Source organism: Carcharodon carcharias, chromosome 8 (genome assembly GCF_017639515.1).
Source record: "Carcharodon carcharias isolate sCarCar2 chromosome 8, sCarCar2.pri, whole genome shotgun sequence".
Lineage (NCBI taxonomy): Eukaryota > Metazoa > Chordata > Chondrichthyes > Lamniformes > Lamnidae > Carcharodon > Carcharodon carcharias.
The window spans coordinates 34,884,739-34,900,423 of record NC_054474.1 but is presented as its reverse complement, the minus strand read 5'-3'; the positions used below and the strand labels follow the sequence as shown (position 1 = coordinate 34,900,423).

Sequence of the window (15,685 nt, the reverse complement as noted above, 5' to 3'; positions counted from 1 at the left end):
CACATGTTCTCTAGTAGTTCCAGAACGTGCTGCTCTAAAAGAACTATCTCGAAAGCATTCTATGAACTCTTCATCTAGGCTACTACTGCCAATCTGATTTTTCCAGTTTATATGTAGATTAAAATCATCTATGATTGTTGCCATCCCTTTAGCACAAGCACCCAATGTATCTTCCTTTATACTTTGGGCCACAGAAAGATATAGATGGGATGGTCAAATGGGCAGATAAGTGGCAGATGGAATTTAACTTTGAAAAGTGTGAGGTGAAACACTTTGGAAGGAGTAATTTGACAAGGAAGTATTCAATGAATGGCATGACACTAGGAAGTTCTGAGGAACAAATGGACCTTGATGTGTGTGTCCATAGATCTCTGAAGACAGAGGGGCATGTTAGTGGGGTGGTGAAAAAGGCATATGGGACACTTGCCTTTATCAATCGAGGCATAGATTACAAAAGTATGGAGGTCATGTTGGAGTCGTATAGAACCTTGGGGGGGCCACAGCTGGAGTACTATGTACAGTTCTGGTCACCACATTATAGGAAGGATGTGATTGCACTTGAGGGAGTGCAGAGGAGATTCACCAGGATGTTGCCTGGGATGAAATGTTTAAGTTATGAAGAGAGGTTGGATAGACTTGGGTTGTTTTTGTTGGAGCAGAGAAGACTGAGGGGTGATCTGATCGAGGCGTACAAGATTATGAGGGGCATGGACAGGGTGGATAGGGAGCAGCTGTTCCCCTTAGTTGAAGGGTCAGTCACAAGAGGACATAAGTTCAAGGCGAGGGGCAGGAGGATTAGGGGGGATGTGAGGAAAAACTTTTTTACCCAGAGGGTGGTGACGGTCTGGAATGCACTGTCTGGGAGGGTGGTGTAGGCGGGTTGAAAAGTACCTGGATAAGCACTTGGCACATTATAACATTCAAGGCTATGGGCCAAGTGCTGGTAAATGGGATTAGGTAAGTAGTTCAGGTGTTTTTCACGAGTCGGTGCAGACTCGATGGGCTGAAGGGCCTCTTCTGCACTATGTGATTCTGTGATTTACTTCAATATGCACCATCAATTAATTTACATCATTATGAATGCAATGCACAGATACACATCCTTTTGTTTTGTCTTTTTGTTATCTTTGCAACATCTAATCTTGACTATTGGTGTATTCTTAGGTTTTATCTCTCTGTCCCTTCCAGCTATTCTGTGATCCTCATCTCCCATATGACTATTATGGTGTCCTGCCTTGATTTGCCACATTTACTCAAGTTTGATCCCTCACCCACCATTGTTTACTTTAAAGCCATCTCTACCTCTCTAGTTATGTGATTCACAAGAACACACATCCCAGCACAATTCAGGTGTAGGCTGTCCCAATGGTACAGCTCCCATTTGCCCCAGTACTGGTGCTAGTGCTCCATGAACCGGAACCAACTTCTCCCACAGCAGTCTTTGTGTCATGCATTCATCTCGCTAATCTTATTTGCCCTATGCCAATTTGCATGAGGCTCAGATAATAATAGAGAGATCATTTGAGGTTCTGCTTCTTAATTTGGTACCTAGCTTCTCATAAATGACTATGTGGAACCTCCTTCCTTGCCCTACTTACGTTGTTGGTACCTACATGGACCACAATTTCTGGATCGCCCCCCCCACTGCAAGTTCCACTCCTGCCCTGAGCAGACGTCCTGAACTCTGACACCAGACAGTCAACACAACCTTCTGGACTCTGTCTTTGCTGCAGAACACAGTGTCAATCTCCCACTACAACTACATTCATGTTTGCTCCCCCTACTTGAACAGCTTCCTGCACCATGGTGCTATGGCCAGCCTGCTCATCTACCTTGCAGACATCACTTTTGTCCGCATAGATTGTGAGTGCCTCAAATCTGTTTGACAATTGCAAAGTCTGTGGCTCCTGCACTCTGTCTGCTCAGCCCCATTACTTGCACTACTCATCATCACCACCCTCCTGTCCCTCATTGCTGACCAAAACAGAGAACCCTCTTCTAAAAGGCTTGACCGTCCTATGATTGAAGATGTCCAGGTGTGTCTCCACTCCCTTATGTTGCGCAGTGTCTGCAGTTCAGCTTCCAAATCAACAATCCTGATCTGGAATTCCTCCACCTGCTTACACTTTCTGCAGATACAATTGTCATGGATCGCCTTGGCATCCAAAAGACCCACATTCCACAGCTGCAACATAATACCTGTCCTGCCATTGTTACTTAATTAACTTAAATGTAATTACTCACTCAATTAACTATGTATATCACACCTGTTTCCCCCATGCACTGAACTGCCACGCAAACCTACTTCACTATTCACTCATTCCCCATCTCACTCCGGCATAGTTGCCTGCCTCCTCGCACGCCCCTTGCTGATCAAGTCTTCCAAAACTAATCCCACTGCTATTTTATCTCCATTTAGCCCTGTATTTTGATTGTTTCAAATGTTTATCCAATTTTCTCTTAAGATATAAAAGTGCCACTTTCAATTACTCCTTGCCACAAAGCATAAATAATTATGTAAGTTCCCCACAACTATTATTCTCGCTCTCAATTGAAGGATTGTCAATGCAGTTTCATTAATTTAAACATTCATGAAATTGACTATTTCCTAGATGTTCAGAGTAAAGCAGAGTACAGATGACACTCGATCTGCAGCATACAGCAGAGCCCTGACCAAACTATGCAACAAAACCATCCCCTTAAGATTCCAATGGCGTTTCAATGACCACACTTGAAGGAGTAGATGTTTCATTGTAAAATTCAACTGCTGCTCTTCTGGCCACTCAGTAGATTCTATTAAGACAGATTTTATCGCCCACAAGCTACACATTGTTACATCTTCAGGGCAGAAAATTATGTCAAAGTGGCTGAAGGGGTTTTCTCTAAGAGATTGTAAAGGAACATGGGTATCATTGACTGTATCTTAGACTCGAGGAAAACCCGCTACCCTGTAATATTGGATGATTGTATGTTGCTGCACCCTTGCTGATGTTAAACATGATGCTTTCTCCACCTACACCTATAAAATGTCCCAGTCACTTGTCAAATGCATTTCCACACCTGCATCTCAGCTAATACAGAGTTCCTCATTTTTTGAATTCTTTCACGGGATATGGGCATCACTGGTTGGACCAGCTTTTATTGCCCATCCCTAACTGCCCTTGAGAAGGTGGTGCTGAGCTGTCTTCTTGAACCACTGCAGTCCATGTGGTGTAGGTACACCCATAGTGCTGTTAGGGAGGGAGTCCCAGGATTTCGATACAGTGACAAAAGGAACGGCGATATATTTCCAAGTCATGATGGTGACTGGCTTGGAGGGGAACATCCAGATGGTGGTGTTCCAATGTGTCTGCTGCCCTTGTCCTTCTAGATGGTAGTGGGTTTGAATAGTGCTGTCTAAGGAGTGACTGCCAGGAATGAACCTTTGCCACAAAAGTTGAATGTGGGCATCACCTTTTTAGGCAAAGAGAGCACAGTGCAGACAGATGTTGCAGGTTTGTATGCAATAGGTGGCAAAGAAGCCCAATTGCTTCTTTGGTAAATGTTACTGAGGATCCCTATATGACCTGTTGTGCCTATATATTCTTAGAAGACAGGTGCAGAGGGGGCAAGAAACTGGTAGGGTCCATTCTCCTAAATGCTTCCTTTATCCAACCTATGCTGCTCCTCCTCCTCCTCCATGATAATAGGGGTACAAGGATAGCCTCACCATGGCTGGGCAGCATGAATACCTCCCTGTGATCTCACACTTATCAGAAGCAAGTTACAGCCTATCCAGGTAAAATATAATTGCAAATATTACTCACTCACGATTCAGGATGAGAAACTTTGCACTTCCTCCTCTCAGCTGATTCTGGCAACAGCGGCATCTTCTAATTAACCGTGAGTTTTAATAAATAATAATAGGAAACTCCTATCTTCGACATCACTGACCCCCATTATTATAAGCTGAAGTGAGCTTACTTGGGATGCACTGGAGGGATTGCAGGAAGGGACTAAAAGCACAAAAGAATTTGTGGGGAGAGGGGAGGGAAGGATTAATTTTAAGTTCGGAAACCAGCCACAAGATAGTAGTTCCCCTGAATATATGCACCAATTATGCTTAAAATTGCTGAGGAAATTCTTCTCCCATATTTCACATTTTGCTGCCGTGTGCACTGATCTGCTAATGACCTTCTGGAATAATTTGCATTCATTCTCTGATTTGCTGTGTTTCCATTTTTAGTATCAGAAAACTTCAAATTTATTTCTCTTGTGCCCTTGTCCTAATAATTTATGTAAAAGGAAAAGAAGCAAGGCTCAGAGATCCATAAAGAATACAGAGCACACCTGACCAATTAAAAACAGAACATGTATTCCTGTCTGATTTCTGTCACTTCTTTTATTAGGGCTCCAATCAAACAATTTATAAAATCCAAATATACAACATCCAATATTTCCCTCATCTGCAAATGCACACTGATATTCTTAAAAAATTTTGTGTACATGTAGTATTCAGATAAACAGTGAGTCAGCATTGTATGTAATTGAAAAATGGCACTGAAGGCAGATTTGGGGACAATGGGCAAATTCAACCCCAACAAAGAGGACCGGCGTAATTATGAACAAAAGCTGCACACCTGGCTGAAAGTGAATAAAATGGGAGGTGAGGATAAAGTAAACGTTTTCCTCACCAGATGCTTTTGAGGTGGTGTCTAACCGATGTTGCCAGTGAGCCACCAATCTTATGAACTATTCTGAAATAAATGGCCTAGAGGTTAACCTGCAGCCTAGTATATAGAGCACTTATTGTCACCGCATTCCTGTACTGCAGTGAGACCTGGACTATGTATTGGCGACACATTAGAGCATTAGAGAAATTCCATTAGTATTTGAGAAATTCCATCAGTAATGCATCTGCCGCGTCCGCCAGATTCAATGGAAGAACCATTGAACAAACACTAGTGTCCTTCTTGAATCCGGCTCCACAAACATTTAGGCAAAACCTCTGCAAAATCAATTTTGATGGAATGGACACTGGTCTGGATTTTCCAATGACAGAACACCCCTCCATCATTGTAAAAATGGCAGAGGAAGCCTAAATCCAGAAGTCCAGTCTTCAAACTAGCAGTCAATTTGTCTAGGGAAGAGTGTGTAGATAGCCTGGATCATGTTGAGATCAAAAAAGAGGAGGTTTTAGGCGTCTTGAAGAATATTAAGGTTGATAAGTCCCCAGGGCCAGATGGGATCTTCCCCAGAGTACTGAGGGAGGTAAGGGAGAAGATTACTGGGGCATCGGCAGAAATCTTTGTATCCTCACTGGCTATGGGTGAGGTCCCAGAGGACTGGAGAATGTTGTTCCATTGTTTAAGAAGGGTTGCAGGGATAATCCAGGAAATTACAGGCTGGTGAGCCTTACGTCAGTGGTAGGGAAATTATTGGAGAAGATTCTTCATGACAGGATTTACTACCATTTGGAAGCAAATAGGCTTATTATTGAGAGGCAGCATGATTTTGTGAAGGGGAGGTCGTGTCTCACTAACTTGATTGAGTTTTTCGAGGAAGTGACAAAGATGATCGACGATGGAAGGGCAGTGGATGTTATATACATGGATTTCAGTAAGGCCTTTGACAAGGTCCCTCATGGCAGACAGGTACAGAAGGTAAAGTCGCAGGATCAGAGGTGAGCTGGCAAGATGGATACAGAATTGGCTTGGTCACAGAAGACAGAGGGTAGTGGTGGAAGAGTGCTTTTCTGAATGGAGAGCTGTGACAAGTGGAGTTCCGCAGGGATCAGGGCTGGGACCTTTGCTGTTTGTAGTATACATAAATGATTTGGAGGAAAATGTAACTGGGCTATTTAGTAAGTTTGCAGACGACACTAAGGTTAGAGGAGTTGCAGATAGTGAAGAGGGTTGTCGAAGGATACAACGGGATACAGATCGGTTGGAGGTTTGGGCAGAGAAATGGCAGATGGAGTTTAATCCGGACAAACGCGAGGTAATGCATTTTGGAAGGTCTAATACAGGCAGGAATTATACAGTAAATGGCAGAATCCTTAAGTGCATCGACGGGCAGAGGGATCTGAGTGTACAGGTCCACAGGTCACTGAAAGTTGCAATGCAGGTGGATAAGGTAGTCAGGAAGGCATATGGCATGCTTGCCTTCATTGGCAGGGGTATTGAGTATAAAAGCTGGGAAGTCATGCTGCAGCTGTATAGAAGCTTGGTTAGGCCACACTTGGAATATCGCATGCAATTCTGGTCGCCACATTACCAGAAGGATATGGAGGCATTGGAGAGCATGCAGAGGAGGTTTACCAGGATGCTGCCTGGTCTGGAGGTTATTAGCTATGAGGAGAGGATGGAGAAACTCGGATTGTTCTCTCTAGAGTGACGGAGATTGAGCGGCCACTTGATGGAAGTTTAAAAAATTATGAATGGCATGGACAGAGTAGATAGTCAGAAGCTCTTTCCCAGGGTGGAAGAGTCAATTAAAAGGGGACATAGATTTAAGGTGAGAGGAGAAAATTATAGAGGAGATGTACGGGGCAAGTTTTTTACGCAGACGATAGTGAGTGTCTGGAATTTGCTGCCAGAGGAGGTGGTACAATAGTGGTATTTAAGAGGCAGCTTAACAAATACATGAATAGGATGGGAATAGAGGGATACGGACCCTGGGAGTGCAAAATGTTTTAGTTGATGGGCAATATGATTGGCGCAGGCTTGGAGGGCCGAAGGGCCTGTTCCTGTGCTGTACTTTTTTTGTTCTTTGTTCAAACATGGTAACTATTAATTTCACAGGGGTGGGAATGGGGTCCAGTCGGGGTTTGTGTTTACACATTTTGCGGAGGCAGCTGTCTCTAAGCATGTCTGATTTTCAATAGCCATGAGTGGGAAATGCAACACGTGCAGACTAGAGCTGGTGGGAGCAGGTCTAATCCTTGTGGAGTCCTTTAGAGAGATGGGGTACCCATTTGGAGAGTTAGTGTTCTCCTTTAGTATGGTTCTGGGCACCTTTGGGAGAGGTAAAGTGCTCTTTGGGATTGTTAAATGTGGACATGAATGTAAAAAGTGCATTACTCATTGTAACTGTCAAAAGCAACTATCAAGGCATTTAAAGTCCCTACCCTTTAATCTTTGAAGACGACCATGGAGTGTTAAAAATATACCATTGCTCCCTATTTCATTCTGCCTTTTGACATAAAGGCTGAGGGTTTCCTTTACTGGATTAGTGCAGCATGTCTAATTTCACAGCTTTCCATTATTATAGTGTGGTGCCTGCCATTTCACAGTTTAATAAACAATAACAAGTAGTTATAGACTCTTTGAAGTAGGACTATGGATTCCAATGTTTGTTTTTTTTATGAGGGATTAAGCACTTGAATGAAAGGTTGTTTTTAATAAGGGATTATGTAGTCGAAGGGATGTAAATGTGCCCAAAGATCTGCAAGTCAAGAATTGGCCTGTTCAGAAGAGTCATGGCATCAAATCATGAGCCTGAGTAGACAGCATCCTTGAATCAAGGGACAGCCAACGATGATCTCCCCATTTACATGGACTCACTGGCTATCATGTTCTTGGGATGGGCAAGGTCCACCTGGAAGTGAGTTTGAAGAAAGACTGCTGGAGTAACACATGCAAGTGCTGGAGAAGCTGAATGCAGAGGATGAGGGGAGGATGGAAGGATTAGCAGGTAGAGGGTAAATCCAGGGGAAATCATCGTTTTGTTGAATGAAGTGGATAGAGGGAGGTCAAGATGGAGTTGGCGGCTTGGAGTTTCAGATGTGGAAGCAAAATAAGCTGCCCTAATAACACACATTGGGGATGTAGAGACTGGAATTTGCTGACTGCAGAATGAACATTGGGATCTAGAAATGGCAGAAGCCAGATTCAGCACTGATTGCACATATATGTAGGGTGAAGAAAAAAATGTAGGGTCTTGAAAATATCAGGAAACAAGGGCCAGGATTTTCTGTGCCCGCCAGCATTGTGCATGTTCGGTGGCATGAGCAGACAATATGGCACAATTGGTTTTACGATGGAGTGAAACCAGTTCGCCATGTTTCCCGCCATTGGAGGTCGGGAACCTCATTGTAATAAATCAGCGTATCATTATTAGGCTTGCCCGTCGGAATTGAGTACCGCCTCCCCGCTGGATCATTCGTCCACATCAGCAGGAACACACATCAACGCGTTTCACAACAGCACATAAGCGACGTGCACCTGGTGGGCTGCACTTCACTCTGGATTTCAAGGTTTGTTCGCCTACCTTGCTTCGGTCAGCACTTGCAGTTGTGAGCACCAGCTTTACAGGCAGCACTACATCACTTTCAATGGTACTCACGGCAGGTCTCTACCTACCAGATCAGCCGTATGTGGCTGGCTTTTCAATGAGTTCAGGGCTCGGGTTTGCTTGGCGAAGGGGGAGAAGTGGCCCCAGGCAAGGGAGGAGGCTGCAGGATGGATGAGGGCTGTACTAGGGAAGGGGGGTAAGCCAGGGTGTGTGAAGGGACACATGTTGATCTGTGCAAGTGGCCTCAAGATGGTGATGCCTGAGGAGGCAGTCTCCAGAGGAGATGAGGCCAGAGGGAAATGTGAGGGTATGTGCAAGAGAATGTGCGTTGATGTCCCTTGAGCTGGCCGTGAGTGAGATGCCAGTGAATGTGATGGGCTTGAGTGTGAGAGTTTACAGTGATTAGATGGTTGCCATACCCAGGCTGCACGGATGAGATCAATCATCCTAGATCTGCATTGGATAGCCAACCTCTTCTGTGCAGCATTGCTACGGATCACCACTGCCATTGCCTACCTAGACATAATGATAATGTTACTGCCCCTTCTGGGACCAGAGTGGGGATGGAGGACATCACAATGGGCCTCCACGGCATCCAAAGGGCACTCAAAGGCTGCAGTTTTCTTGCCTTTCAGAGCCATGTCATCTTTGCTGTAGTCCTGGACTGAAAACACTAAGTGCAGCTTTACTTTAAATGTGGTGCCTAGTGTGATGAAGCGACGAGGCGATGGTGTGGCAGGCAAGTCGGAGCCTGCCTGCCATGGAAATGGTACGTTTCCCAGGAATGCATAAATAACATAGTGGATTTGGGATGACGTGAAACCAACCGTCTAACATCGTTTTACCCACCCGCTACTGCAAATCTAGGATTATTCCACCCAAGGGTTGGGTTGGAGGCTTAAGCTACAGGAACAGAGCACAAAGTAACTCTTAGGTGCCAAAGAAAGGAAAGCTGTTCCAAATATTGTAAGATAGGGGAAGGTGCTTGTTGCTACACTGTGTGAATTTGATTATATACATTTATTTTGGGGGGCATCATAGTAGGATGGATGAAGAGCCAGCATGGCTGCTCAAGGGGCTGGGGGTTTGGAGGACAGGGCAGGTGATGCTTTTGTGGTATTTGCTCATCCCCTTTAGTGATTTAAAGAAGTGTTTTTAAAAGTTAGTGTTCATGAGTTCTCCAATATACCATTCATTAAAAATCAATTTATAGGCGTACGAAATGAGAAAAAGACTGACAAAGATCAGCTGGTACATTAAGTCAGTCCCATTCGGCTGTGTTCCAACTTCCAATCATTCTCACCCACCAACAGCCGTGGAAACGAGAGGAAGAAACAAAATAGAATAAAATGGATCCCTACTCTAATGAAAAAGAGAAAAAAATTCTGGAAAACTAATTTCAGCCTCCTGAAGGCAATAACAATGCATATGTAGCCCCTGATATAATGCATGCACACAGGCCTTCACACAGCCAGAGAGTCATGCCATAACAAATCCGCTGATGCCTTATTAACTGCAATAATTTTGCTAATTAATCATAATGCTGTTTTAAAAATTATAACTTTGTATACACCAAGGATAATACAATATTATGCCACATCATTCTTCACTTCAATTGCAATCATTCTTTGCATGTTGTCTGAAGCCAATCTGCCCCTGTGTTTTAAATTTTATTAAATAAAGACAAACTTAATTATTTCTAGATTTCCAAGAAGCCTATAAATATATCGATATATTTGTCACAATCTCATTTGCTTCAGCAGGCAATGCTGTAAGTATCTCATTAGCAGTTTGTCCTATTTAGATCTTAAAATTATTATTTCTTCCATGTTTTCATATTTTTCAGAATGGGCTGAATGAGGAAAATCATTGCACCAGAGTAATATTTTTAAAAAAATCTAATTGCAAATGGTGCCAAACCCACTCAGGTCAGCTGGTACACAGGGGTCACACAGAGGTCTTTCACTCTGCCCCAACCATGCACTTCAGCCTCTGATGTAAACTTCTACTTGATCAGTATGGCATTTTCATTCCCCTATCAGCCAGCCTTATGTGCATTCTGGGTGGAACTGCCAAATAATATGGTTTGTGCTGAATTATGGATAGTTTTGTTGTAAAATTTCAACCAATATATTTAGATTAACACGCCTTTTTTATATTATAATAGCTGCTGTGCTGTCATATTGTTCACTGTTAGTCTGGAATCTAGAAAATGGTTGTGAGAAGTAGCTGTTAAAATGGAGTTAAGCTTAACCTGACCTGTCCTTTTAAATCTCGTCACCATGGGAAAGTGGGCCAAAAAGACATTTCCTGAGATCAGTTAGAAACTAATTGTTCAGTTAACATTTGGAAGATTGGCAGCTGCTTCCTTAGTTCTTGTCATTGGGATGAAACCTGGGTCAGGAGTATATTTCAGATATAGCTTTGAAGTATCTGCATGCACACGGGGTGGGAAAGGGGGGCCAAAATAGGTTTATGCAAGCAGGGCATAATTGGAAGCTGGTTTTTCATCCCGCCCGATCTTCTTAGGGCTGAAGAAAGCAGGACTATAAAAATTATTTTTGGAGACTCATTTTCTAGTCTCACTGTCGCTTGATTCAAAATGAAACACCTTGACAATATTTTCCAAGTCAACGGAAAATAAAAATTGTGTAGAAGAGGCTGAGACTAATTCACCAAGTTCATTTCACTGGTGTGGACCAATTTCACCCCCTAGATGACTATACCTAGTGGATTACCAATGGTGATGCTGACAGTAAATCAGAGACTATTATGTTTCATAAAGACAGGATTAAGGCACAGCATATTATCATTCTGATAAGCTGAATTCATTTAAGACTACATAATCTAATTGTTAAGTTTTGTGCAGATAAGTGTGTTGGTCTAGGTCAATGTTTGCTGTTCAAGATTCAAGTTAGATTGGCTTTTTTAAAAAAATGATTGACAACTTCTTTCTCTTTTGAAAGAAGTCATATGCTATAGCTATTATGACAGTATCAATCTGCATTTATATAATGCCTTTTAAAAACCTGTGCTTCTGTCCATTGAAAAGGCATTTTATGCTGGTGAATGAGATTTGTTCTAAGTTCCAAATGGCTGACTTTTGTTTCATTTTGTTTTGAAAGAAAATATATATTAGCTGGTTATTTATGGAAAATTTGCTTAAAATAAATTTTCATGTGAAGTGTTTTGTAACAAAATTTACACATAAATCTTTAACACTTGGTTAGCAACGTCACAAGGGAGCTGCAGATATCTTTGCTTAATGTTGCTCCTTGTTTTTAGTTTTGATACTCCAAATCACTAGGTTGTCCTTATCATATTTTATTGTATCACCTGCATGGACATGGAATGCCAATTGAAAAAAAATGAAACATGTTTCAAATTTACAAAAAAGGGGTTTTAGTTTAGTAATGCACTTCAACAGGTAATGTTATACACAGGTTATGTTATGAGAACTTGTAAAGAATCAACATGCTTTAAGTTTTAGTGTTGAAGTGGAAAAAACTCACTTTGAATTCGACTGCTCAGTGTATTGTGTTACTTTGCCTGGGTCTTTTAAAATCTGTGTATTTTACTGTTACCTTAATGGAGGTATAACTGGGAGTTAGATTAACTAGGGGAGCTAGGAGTTATCATAGTAGTAATTTGTAAACCTATGCATATGCTTAAAATCATTTTTTTATTAATAAAGGTTTAATTTAGTTTTGTAAGAAACCTAAAAGACTCAGTGGTCTTATTACTACTGAATTTAAGCCAAGCATCTCAAAATAAATACAAATTTTAAAATAGTTATAGCAGTTGTTTTACGTTTCCCTCTGGGATTTCAACAACTCTGCATTTACCATCTGCTGTGCCACAGCATCTGAATGCACATAGCATTCAAAACAAAACAGATGAACTTATAGCACTAATAGAAATAAAGAAGCATGATTTGATAGCATTACAGAGAGATGGCTGCAGGATGACATAGATTGGGATCTGAATATTGAAGGGTACGTGATATTTAGAAAGGACAGGATGCTAGGAAAATGTGAAGGGGTGGCTCTGTTAATTAATTATGGTATTAGCACATTGGAAAAGAATGAACTAAGTTCAGGAAACCAATATGTAAAAGCAGTTTGGGCAGAGGTGAGATATGATAAAGGGAAGGAGTTACTTGTGAGAGTGGTGCACAAGCCCCCTAATTGTAACTCTGTGGTAGGACAAAGCATACAAGGAAGAGATAATGGGAGCTTGTCAGAAAGATACGGTGATAATCATGGGGGATTTTAATCAACATATAGACATGACAAACCAAATGGGCAAAGGCAGCCTAGATGAGGAGTTTATAGAATATCTTTGGGATTGTTTCTTAGAACAGCACGTTCTGGAGCTAACCAGACAGCAGGCTATACCAGACCTGGTACTGTGAAATGAGATAGGATTAATTGATTACCTCAGAGATGGGACCCTTATGATGGAATTTTGCATTCAGTTTGAGGGAAGAGAAGACTGGGTCCAAGCTTAAATAAGGGCATTTATGAGGGCATGAAAGCAGAGCTAGCTCAAGTGAACTGGCAAATTAGGCTACAGGATAGGTTGATAGATAAACAGTGGCAGGCATTTAAGGGGATAATCCAGAATACACGGAAATAGATGCATTTTCCAAAGAGGAGGAAACATTCCAAAGGGCAGTCCAACCATCTGTGGTTAACTAAAAAAGTTAAAGATAGTATCAGACTTAAAGAAAAAGTGAGTCTCAGGAATAAGAGAAAATAAAGAGATGGCAGATGAATTGAACAGGTATTGTGCATCAGTCTTCATTGTGAAAGGTATTTGTAACATCCCAGAGGTAGCTGTAAGTCAGGAGATGGTAGAGAGGGAGGAACTCAAGAAAATTACAATTACCAGGGAAGTGGTACTGAGCAAATTGTTGGAACTGCAGGCTGACAAGTCCACAGGTCCTGATAGATTTCATCCTAGGGTATTAAAATAAGTGGCTCGTGAGATAGTTGATGCATTGTTTCAACCTTCCAAAATTGCCTAGATTCAGGCAAGTTTCCATTAGATTAGAAAATAGTGAATGCTACTCCTTTATTCCAAAAGGGAGGGAGACAGAAAGCAGGAAACTATAGGCTAGTTAGGGAAAATGTTAGAAGCTATTGTTAAAAACATTATAGCAGGGCACTTGGAAAAAGTCAAGGTAATAAGACAGAGTCAATATGATTTTGTGAAAGGGAAAACATATTTGACCAATTTACTGGAGTTCTTCGAGGAAGTAACATGTGCTGCGGACAAAGGTGAATATGCTGTACTTAGATTTCCAGGAGGCATTTGATGAAGTGCCACAACAAAGTTTATTGTAGAAAATAAAAGCTCATGGTGTAGGGGTAGAAGATTGGTTAGCTAACAGGAAACAATAGGCATAAATGGGTCATTTTTTGCTTGGCAAGATGTAACGAATGGTATGAGACAGGGATCCGTACTGGAGCATCAATTTTTTACAATTTATCTAAATAACTGATGAAGAGACTGAAAGTGTGGTTGCTAAATTTGCTGATGACACAAAGATAGGTAGAAAACCTATCTATTGGAAGAGGACCATAAGAAGCCTACAAAGGGATAAAGCTAGGTTAAGCGAGTGAGCCAAATCTGGCAAATGGAGTATGATGTTGGAAAAAGTGAAACTGTCCATTTTGGCAGGAAGAATAAAAAAGAGGCATATAGTCTAAATAGTGAGAGATTGCAGAGCTCTGAGATGCAGAGGGATTTGGGTATCCTTGTGCATGAATCACAAAAAGTTAGTATGCAGGTATAGCAAGTTATTAGGCAAGTTAATAGAATGTTTTTATTTATTGTGAGGGGAATTGAATACAAAAGTAGGGAGATAATGCCCCTGTTATACAGGACATTAATGAGATCTCATCTGGAGCACTGTGTACAGTATTGGTCACTTTATTTAAGGAAGAATGTAAAAGTTTTGATAGCAGTTCAGAGAAGGTTTACCAGACTAATACCTGGAATGGGAAGTTGTCTTCGGAGGAAAGATTGGACAGACTAGGCTCGCATCGTTGGAGTTTAGAAGTGTAAGAGGCGACTTGATTGAAACATATAAGATCCTGAGGGGTCCTGACAGGGCGGATGTGGAAAGGATATTTTCCCTAGTGGGAGAATCTAGAACTAGGGGTCACTATTTAAAAATAAGTGTTCGCCCATTTAAGGCAGAGATGAGGAGAATTTTTTTCTCTTATAGGGATGTGAGCCTTTGCAACTCTGCTTCCAATGCCTTTTGAGGAAGTGTGTCTTTGGATATTTTTAAGGCAGAAGTAGATAGGTTCTTGATAAGCAAGGGGATTAAGGATTATCGGGGGTAGGTGGGAATGTGAAATCGAAGTTACGATCAGATCTTATTTGAATGGTGGAGCAGACTCGAGGGGCTGAATGCCCTACTCCTGTTCCTGATACATATATTCTATGTTCAATTCCTAATTAAGGGGACGGTGAACTGACTGGTCCTAGACCTCTAAAACGTTGCTGTTGGGCTATCTTATAATAGATACTGCGAACTGGCATCAGCATATCTCAATATATTGGATCCTCCTCCTTATATTGGAGGTAACAAGCCCTTCTTTTCCCCAGCCAACCATTAACCACACTCTACCATTCTTCAATGTGTAGTGCAAAGTAGCAACAAATTATGCCATGTAAAGACTATCTCCTGAAGTAGAAACATTTTCTTGCATTTATTCACAAGTGACGTACCAATCAAACACCTGTGTCCTGGCTTGATTTATCTTTTTATCAAATCTGTATCGCTTGTAGTCTTCAAATCCATCCTTAATAGCTGTGATGGACATCACAATGATCAAAGGCAACATGGTTATCTCTTTATGGAAAACTCCAATAGATGGGAACCAGTTCAGAAGGGCCAGGAACAGGAAGTAAATATTGGCAAACCTAGGATATGAATAGGGAAAGGAAAAAAATGTTATTCTTCTTCCTTACTGGGATATTTGCCACAACATGTTTGAGAAAACAGATAACCTGTTTTCAGGTCTCTATCAATGAGAGGCTATAAGAAGATAAGCAAATAAATGTTCTCTCCTGGGATGAGTCATCCTCAGGTTTTTACATGTACTTTGCTTCAGTTACATTTGTATCAGTGTCTTCTCTCCTGTCTCCCGCTATACTTCTTAATGAATATTAAATATAGATCTGAGAAATCAAAGGGGGTGGGGGGCCGAAGGATGGGGAGGAAGATGGGTGATGCAATTGGTTAACCATTGTTACCAAAAATGAATTTATAGGAGAATAAACTGCTCATTTCATGCTGCATCCAATTTCTCACTGGTTCCCTTCCCCCACCACCCCACCACACCCATCCCCTGCCCCCGCCACCAAACTGTAAGTTAGGCACAAAAAATGGCCT

At 41.7% G+C, this 15,685-nt stretch overlaps 1 protein-coding gene across 4 annotated transcripts in view; it reads right to left on the bottom strand.

Moving 5' to 3' along the window:
* atp10b (ATPase phospholipid transporting 10B) overlaps positions 1-15,685 on the bottom strand; it is a 364,284-nt gene that overhangs the window by 114,558 nt on the left and 234,041 nt on the right. For 3 of the 4 annotated variants that reach the window (XR_005943877.1, XM_041194601.1, XM_041194600.1), the window contains exon 5: positions 15,019-15,213. The exons of the other annotated variant lie outside the window; for it this stretch is intronic. Coding sequence is in view for 2 of the 3 variants with exons in the window: in XM_041194601.1 (XP_041050535.1) it covers positions 15,019-15,213 (195 nt within the window). In the remaining variant the exon portion in view is untranslated. The remainder of the gene's footprint in view (positions 1-15,018; positions 15,214-15,685) is intronic. 4 annotated transcript variants of the gene reach the window in all.